Source organism: Oreochromis niloticus, linkage group LG13 (assembly GCF_001858045.2).
Source record: "Oreochromis niloticus isolate F11D_XX linkage group LG13, O_niloticus_UMD_NMBU, whole genome shotgun sequence".
In the NCBI taxonomy this organism is placed as follows: Eukaryota; Metazoa; Chordata; class Actinopteri; order Cichliformes; family Cichlidae; genus Oreochromis; species Oreochromis niloticus.
In genome coordinates this window covers 32,273,075-32,281,942 of record NC_031978.2, presented here as the reverse complement: position 1 = coordinate 32,281,942, position 8,868 = coordinate 32,273,075, and the positions used below count along the sequence as shown (strand labels likewise).

Below are 8,868 nucleotides of genomic sequence, written 5' to 3'. Positions count from 1 at the left end.
GCCCGTCATGGAATTATAAAGGGACTTGAGGTGACTGTTGTTGTGATTTTGCACTCCATCAATGAAACTGAGGAATTTAAATTGAGACTTGAAAATCTCCCAAATCACATGTTTGTATTTGTTAGTGTCAGTTTACCACAAATACACAGAAAGATTACAGATATTGAACTAAATAGATTTGTAAATTGTTCTGGTCTCACACTGAAATACAGAGACTGAACAGCATTTGTAAACTGTGTGACTGTGGTGTATAAGACATGATACTACAATATTAGTGTACTGTGCATATTGTTACAGTGGGGAACACAAAGTAATCAGTGATTAACTGATCGATGATTACAGCCATCCCCAGTCTGCAGGACGAGCTCTCACAGATAAACATTGTCACGGGGAAATATCTCCAAGCCTTCCGTTGTCACGTGAACACAACGTTTCTATGGTAACAAAAACCACAAACCATGCAGAGACAGCGAAGAGGCTCGAAAAATGTCTCACCGAGCGTTTAGTAAACGTGTTTGCAAAGAGAAGCGGGACTTTGACGAAATGAAAAACGCCGCCGCGGAGTTTTATCGAGTCAGCAGAGTCCCCCGGGACATAGAGCGAGCTCTCCACGAGCTCTTCCTCCACCGGCCCGCAGACCTGCATGGGTACCTGGTAGGACTGTTAGCCTCTTTCTGTCTCTGTGATGTGCTAGAAAACAAACAAACAGAAACAGAAGTTTATTTATTGTTCTTCTGTTGAAGGCATTTCCTGTTTGAACGACATTTGAGGTGCTGTTTGTCACGGAACCCTGACGGTGTGTCACAGTCAGCCACAACTAGCAAACAAAACGACTGTACATAAAAGATAGCCCCAACCCCCTGACGTCACCTGTTGGTTTCATGTGACGCATGAATCAATTAGTTCTTAGTGACGTTTGAGTGACTATTTCAGTAAACACACCCGATTCAGAAAGGTGGAATTTTAACACTATGTTGAAATATTTTACCACTGGTGGCAATTGTGTTGACTAATCCAAGTCAGTACTGTTCCCACTATTGGGAAGCAGACAGCACATAGCACACAGCAGCTATGCCCATAACTCCAGTATCCTCTAAGATGAAAGAAGAAATATGGTGCTTAGAGGCCCGATCTGTTTTTGTGCCAGGCTTCAAATACCAATAACACGAAGGTGTTTTCAGGTTGTAAAATTGGCCATTTGAACATGGGAGTCTATTGACCCACTTTTTGAATCAGCTTTCCCATTATTATTAACATCCACTGGTAACACACTGGTATCATGCCACTCAGTTGTGCACCGCTCAATTTCTCTAATTTTGCAAATATACTTGGTGATGCAACTCCTGCAACCAGGTGAGGCCCTGAGTGTACAGTCAGGTCTATTTTTAATGCCTTTTAAATGATACATCAGTGCAGAAGCTCAGAGATTTTCCACAGGTGAAGATGCTGCAGCTTGCAGCAAGTTATGTTTACCCATCTTTACTTAACAAACCTAGTCCCCTAAAGAAAACCCCATGAGCTGGAAGACGAACTTAGGAGTTACAAGTTATGCTAACTGGATCATGTTGAATGCACAGAAATTAACTGGCTAGCTCCTGGCTAACAAGCACCACTTAACCTCCTAAGACCCAAACTCTTCCACGGCATGCATTTTTAATATCTCTTTGATATTTGGGCTGATTGGGGCCTGATGAATGTAAAAACAAAGAATTACCAGATTTTTTTTTTTTTTTACCTTATTTTTGTTTTTAAGAAAAATAAGAGCCATATATGAGGATATTCATTTAAAATTTTGATAGAACAGTAACAGTATAATCTCCTCGTAAGTGGGTATCAGGCCCTTGTAAAGCAAAATTCAGTATTTTGGTCTAAATAACCCAAAATGTGATGTCCACATATGTGGACGCCAGGTTCTAGGAGGTTAATGATAAATTAAATGCAGTGTATGCGACTTTAGTTTAGCAAACTTAGAAAATGTCACTATTGCCTGGTTTATTTATTGCAATATTGACATGATGTGTTAAAAGACAGAAATCTCAGTTTTTATTATAGTGTAAGATTAACATAAAAACAGACACTAGTACCCAAGTGTCCAAAGGCTTCTTTGTTCTGTTCTCAGATGAGATTACAGTTGTTCTTTCACTACTTTCAAGTCATATTGAATAGAACATGATGTGATTTTGTAAATCATGTTCAGTCTAAGAGAAAGGATGGTTAGCCTGGGTACAGCCATTAGCCAGTGACTCTGTAGCTTCATTGTCAAACTCAACTCACTGAGCACGTCTGATGTGGTCATTGTGAAAACACTTCATTTTTCCGTATCATGACAGTCTTAAACCATACATGCATATCTCACAGTTGGGTTTATTAACATTTCAGCACCAACAAATGAACAATGACAAGGACTCATTCATCTCTACAAGAGTCTGATTCATGGTGGCCATTTAACAGCTAAGGCAGCATGCTGGAAACCACATCGCACACCTGAAAGAACCAAAGTGGAAACACAACAAACATTATGAGCACAAATATAGTTTGGAATGACAGTGTTTGCCCCTTTCCTCTGCTGTTTTCGTGCTCCCAGATCTCAAAGGCCTGTAAGAGCACGTCCTGTCATAAATGTTAGTTTGATATCATTGTCAGAATTAATAAGGTTACTGCAAACACTCCAAGGTTGATTCAGTGCTGTGGAGCAGTAAACTTTACAAAGGAGGTCGAAGATTGTGTCAGTATCTGCAGTCGCCTCTGTCAGCTTTGATAATTTTTTAAGAACTTCCAAGTTGTCAGACTTTTTTTGTGCTGTTGGCTTTGAAGGGCATGCAGACCACCACAGTGTAGAACAAGCTGAAGTCACTGAAGCCTCAGTGTATTCATAAAAAGACACATGTAAATATTCATTATCACCTTACAGTTAATCTTCCCAAACAAAACTTCAGTGTGTGATAACGAGCAGTTACAAACAGTCTGGTGTTTTTACCTGGTAACATTAGTAATGTGGCTTTATGTGTGTTCTTGCACATATTTGTAGGCACACTGTGCATATTTGGTTCTGTAAAAAATGCATGAATTGTGGTTTGGCTACATGATTTATTTTGTGTGCGAGCACTTCCTTGGCTGTGAGAGTGTGGCCACTGGTCAGCATTCAAAATGTCACTGCTGCTTTTACAGGTGTTTTATGTGTTTTATATTTGTATTTTATTGTACAGCACTTTGGTCAGCCTCGGTTGTTTTTAAATGTGCTTTAGAAATAAACTTGACTTGACTTGACTTGACTAGAATGTCATTAAAATGTGTTTTTAATGTTTTCTACACATGTTGTGTTTATTCTGTAACTACTGACCCAAACTATCATTGACAGTAAGGAGGAAACAGAATTAGTTAAATAATGTCACTCTGGCTCAGATACTGCGAGGTGTTTTAATCATAACCATCCCTTCAGGCAGATTACTTTGCAAACCTCGCGGCACCACCAAGAATCAGCAGAGTGAAGGGACGGCAGGTTTATGATGCGAGAGGACGACTTTCTGTTGAGGCAGAGGTCTACTGTGTTGTTCACAACAAGGAAAAGGTAAAAGTCATTTGTCTCATTGTGTCCTTTAACTGGTGAACTCAGAGCTTTCTTACGTGCTTTGACTGTGGTTGAATGTTATATGGATGAGTTTGGAGAACAAGCCAAAGAACATGTTCTTCACTAGTGCAGGAGCGGGGCTTGTGTGGCTTTGACGTATGAACACCTTAAATCAGGATCAGAGTTGGTACCCCCCAAACTAACGGACACGTCTAACGTGTGAATGCTTTGTGAGACCTTTACATTGAGCTCTCAGTTTAGTGAACAGAAAAATTGATTGTTACCCTCAGCCAGGCTGTCACCCTGCCCGGTGGCCCCGCACTGATAACTTGACAACAAGGCGCCTTGGTATTTTGAAATTCATACCACTGAGGCATCGCCTAAAAATCTCAGACAAGTTTGAATTTTAGTCACCTTGACCTCAAGGTCAGAGGTCAAGTTTTCCAAAAATCTTGTAATTGCAATAACTCAAGAAGGAAGTCACGTAGGATTTTCAAACATGCATTTACTAAAGTCTGAGGGGTCGCACTCGTGGCCACCAGCATTTTCATACATATGAGTTTACCTGGTTTGAGTTTTGCACATTTCTGTTGCACTGTCTTTGTTTTGGTTTTTGCCATTTTTGCACACTTGCAGTTGTGTAGGCTGTCTGTCATATGTGGTGTTGGAGTCACTGTGTGCCACTGCACATGGTTGGAATGACAGTAAAGCCACTTGACTTGACCTAAGAGGAATTCATTGTGTGATAGTGCTAGAAAGCCTGACATTCATCTAAACTCAACTGGTACTGGTTAATACAGCAGTACAGCAGTACATCTCAGTGTACCCAGTGCCAGTCATACTGAATGTTACCCACATGGCTAACCTGCAACCTCGTACCTCCTAGTGAGGAGAATGAAATGGTTGAAATGATATGAACCCTAACACCATACTGCTGGAGGCAGGGCAGGTAGAGGTGATTGTGCAGGCGCAGCAATTTCTGCATACAGTGGCTTACAAAAGTAAGTTGAACTTTCCCACATTTTGTCACATTACAGCCACAAACATGAATCAATGTTATTGGAATTCCAGGTGAAAGACCAATACAAAGTGGTGCACACGTGAGAAGTGGAACGAAAATCATACAAATAAATAACTGCAAAGTGGGGTGTGTGTAATTATTCAGCCCCCTTTGGTCTGAGTGCAGTCAGTTGCCCATAGACTTTGCCTGATGAGTGCTAATGACTAAATAGAGTGCACCTGTGTGTAATCTAATGTCAGTACAAATACAGCTGCTCTGTGACGGCCTCAGAGGTTGTCTAAGAGAATATTGGGAGCAACAACACCATGAAGTCCAAAGAACACACCAGACAGGTCAGGGATAAAGTTACTGAGAAATTTAAAGCAGGCTTAGGCTACAAAAAGATTTCCCAAGCCTTGAACATCCCACGGAGCACTGTTCAAGCCATCATCCAGAAATGGAAGGAGTATGGCACAACTGTAAACCTACCAAGACAAGGCCGTCCACCTAAACTCACAGGCCGAACAAGGAGAGCGCTGATCAGAAATGCAGCCAAGAGGCCCATGGTGACTCTGGACGAGCTGCAGAGATCTACAGCTCAGGTGGGGGAATCTGTCCACAGGACAACTATTAGTCGTGCACTGCACAAAGTTGGCCTTTATGGAAGAGTGGCAAGAAGAAAGCCATTGTTAACAGAAAACCATAAGAAGTCCCGTTTGCAGTTTGCCACAAGCCATGTGGGGGACACAGCAAACATGTGGAAGAAGGTGCTCTGGTCAGATGAGACCAAAATGCAAAACGCTATGTGTGGCGGAAAACTAACACTGCACATCACCCTGAACACACCATCCCCACTGTCAGATATGGCGGTGGCAGCATCATGCTCTGGGGGTGCTTCTCTTCAGCAGGGACAGGGAAGCTGGTCAGAGTTGATGGGAAGATGGATGGAGCCAAATACAGGGCAATCTTGGAAGAAAACCTCTTGGAGTCTGCAAAAGACTTGAGACTGGGGCGGAGGTTCACCTTCCAGCAGGACAACCACCCTAAACATAAAGCCAGGGCAACAATGGATCGGTTTAAAACAAAACATATCCATGTGTTAGAATGGCCCAGTCAAAGTCCAGATCTAAATCCAATCGAGAATCTGTGGCAAGATCTGAAAACTGCTGTTCACAAACGCTGTCCATCTAATCTGACTGAGCTGGAGCTGTTTTGCAAAGAAGAATGGGCAAGGATTTCAGTCTGTAGATGTGCAAAGCTGGTAGAGACATACCCTAAAAGACTGGCAGCTGTAACTGCAGCAAAAGGTGGTTCTACAAAGTATTGACTCAGGGGGCTGAATAATTACGCACACCCCACTTTGCAGTTATTTATTTGTAAAAAATGTTTGGAATCATGTATGATTTTCGTTCCACTTCTCACGTGTACACCACTTTGTATTGGTCTTTCACCTGGAATTCCAATAACATTGATTCATGTTTGTGGCTGTAATGTGACAAAATGTGGGAAAGTTCAAGCGGGCCGAATACTTTTGCAAGCCACTGTAGGTATTATCACTCTGCACTCCAAGTATGTGTTTGGAGAGCATTAATGAAATGTTAGGTTTTATTAAACAAATACCAATAAAATAGGAAACACTTTGTTTTTTCTAATATGGAATAACTAGAGTCAAATAAAACAGAATTTACAAAGTAACTGTTGTACGTTGGATGCCAGGGAGAGCACTGTGAACCAAACCTACTGAACAAATCCCTCACTCACGTGCTCGCGCCAGTGCTGCCCAACTCAGTAATTCTCTTCATTCCACCTGGTGTTTCTCTGCTCGACGTGGGCTTCCAGCTTCACTTGGGTGGTGCTGCACCCTGCTCAGTTCCCTGTCCACACACCTGAGGGCTTATATGCTTGTGCTTAGTCAGGAGGATTTTTTCTGTAGTGCAAGATGCTGAGAACAGCGGTGCCTTTTGCTAATCAGGTATATAGTTCATTTACATTACATTACATGTCACCAAATGACAGGAAAAGGTAGATGATGTCATTTCCTAGCACTTTATACTGAGAGGTAAATACCCTGCAACATAAGAACTTTTACCTTGTACTAGTAAATCACCTTTTTCACCCTTCTGAAGGAGTCCTTCATGTTTGTGTGTGTAGAGCATGTCATCAGCTGCTGTTTCGAGCCACTTGGTCCCTAACAGTCAAGAGAGGACTGAACATGTGACGGCTGCTGTGCTGTGGATCAATGAACCTCTGAACAGCATGCTGAAAGACCAAAATCCTTGTGACCAGTTAAAAATCGACGATATACTCAGGTAGCACCTGATACTACTTATTGGTAGTACTTTATTAGTAGTATTTTTCAGTGCTAACCGTCAACTTAAAGAACACATGTCATATCATGTTCAGTCACAGAGTTAAAAAAAAACCAAAAACCATTTAACACGTCTGTCCTAAAGTGGCCACTGAAGCCAGGATCATGGACATGAACTGGGAGGTGTAAGAAACAGAGCTGACTGCAGTCTACTGACATTCACGCTGTACTTCTCAGTAATTTGTGGATAATATTGCACTAAGTGTAATACTTGAGACTGTCAGCTGTACCACAAACATTTGCTCTTTTTGAAAATCTTCCTTAGGAATCAGGCTTGTTAGGGATTGTTATGTCGATTAAACCAAGTTTTATTTGCTCATCTGAAATGATGTAGCACTTTCTTTATGGACCGTTGCCTGGAGGAAAAAGAGGTCTGGGACAGGGAGAGGCCTAAGGTGATTCCCTCTTCATCTCCTCCACAGACTAAAGACAAGAAGGTCATTAATAAAGGTGAGTGAGTGGTAAGTCCTGCCCTGAGCTTCCTGTTTTTAGACATAGAATGTGTACGTACACATAACCAACACCCAGCACGCCCCTGCGGGCGGTTTATCCTCCAAGCTTGGGTCCTCTACCAGAGGCCTGGGAGCTTGAGGGTCCTGCGCAGTATCTTAGCTGTTCCCAGGACTGCGCTCTTCTGGACAGAGATCTCCGATGTTGTTCCCGGGATCTGCTGGAGCCACTCGCGTAGCTTGGGAGTCACCGCACCTAGTGCTCCGATTACCACGGGGACCACCGTTACCTTCACCCTCCACATCCTCTCGAGCTCTTCTCTGAGCCCTTGGTATTTCTCCAGCTTCTCGTGTTCCTTCTTCCTGATATTGCTGTCATTTGGAACCGCTACATCGATCACTACGGCCGTCTTCTTCTGTTAGTCTACCACCACTATGTCCGGTTGGTTAGCCACCACCATTTTGTCCGTCTGCATCTGGAAGTCCCACAGGATCTTAGCTTGGTCATTCTCCACCACCCTTGGGGGCATCTCCCATTTACTATCTTTCAGGTCAGTTGCTCTCGCACTCAACGATCCTTCTCCTATCGCACTTGGGGCTTGGTACCCAATCTCGGGCTTATTAGGGCTGGGTATCATCACTGATTTCTATAAATGATTCAATTTTGACTCAGACAGTCAGAAATATCATAATTCTATCATTTATCAGCACATATCCATATTCTATATCTGTGTATAAAACAAAGCTGACACTGTGAGAGTTCATCAGAGGTGTGAGCATCACAGCAGAGGCCTTTGTGTCAAAGTAACTGAAAAACATAAAGGAGATTTTCCTGGCCTGGCTTTTTATAGCAGGCAAGAAAACCACGAATCAGCACGTGACTGTGTGCTCAACTTGTCTTTTAGTGTAAACAGGAGTTTGTGAGCGATCAGTAAAATTAAAGTTCTTTCCTGCACCTTCTGAGCCATGTTGAATCACTTCTGGGGTCTTATTTGGTCCAGTTTTTTGAAGCATTACCTTAAAATTAAAACTTTCCATGTTTTGGTCACTGTGTTATAAAAACTGTATAAAATCACGACTGTGGTCAGATTAAAAACAAAGAAACTGTGAAAGAGTTCAAAACAAGACCCGAAGTTTTACTTCTCCCACTGTTTCTTGCTCTTGTGGAGGTTAAGGTTCTTTCTCTGATTAATCTTAGTTTTTTTTCTCTTTTACAAGCCCAAAATGTTCCTCCAAACTCTTTTGGGATTTTTCCTCATATTACAGGCAAAAAGAGCAGTATCGTGGAGAAGCCATTTCCTCCAGTGGAGCCACAAAAGCCAGTCCTACATGGAAGCTTGGCCATTGGCTCAGTGTCATTGGCTGTGGCCAAAACTGGGGCACAGATACAGGGCATCCGTCTGTACGAATACATAGCAGCTCTGAGGAACCAAGAGGTTTGATAACAAAAACACATACTGGATATTCAACACTGGAAACAACA

General features: G+C 42.3%; 1 protein-coding gene across 3 annotated transcripts in view; it reads left to right on the top strand.

Moving 5' to 3' along the window:
* The first annotated feature begins 206 nt into the window (after positions 1–206).
* eno4 (enolase 4) overlaps positions 207–8,868 on the top strand; it is a 31,702-nt gene continuing 23,040 nt past the window's right edge. Inside the window, exons 1-5 of one of the 3 annotated variants that reach the window (XR_002064398.2) lie at positions 208–654; positions 3,440–3,568; positions 6,720–6,877; positions 7,271–7,386; positions 8,652–8,821. Coding sequence is in view for 2 of the 3 variants with exons in the window: in XM_005459512.4 (XP_005459569.1) it covers positions 487–654; positions 3,440–3,568; positions 6,720–6,877; positions 7,271–7,386; positions 8,652–8,821 (741 nt within the window). In the remaining variant the exon portion in view is untranslated. Of the gene's footprint in view, positions 655–3,439; positions 3,569–6,719; positions 6,878–7,270; positions 7,387–8,651; positions 8,822–8,868 lie in introns of all 3 variants that reach the window. The other 2 variants (XM_005459512.4, XM_005459513.4) reach the window with 2 other exon arrangements.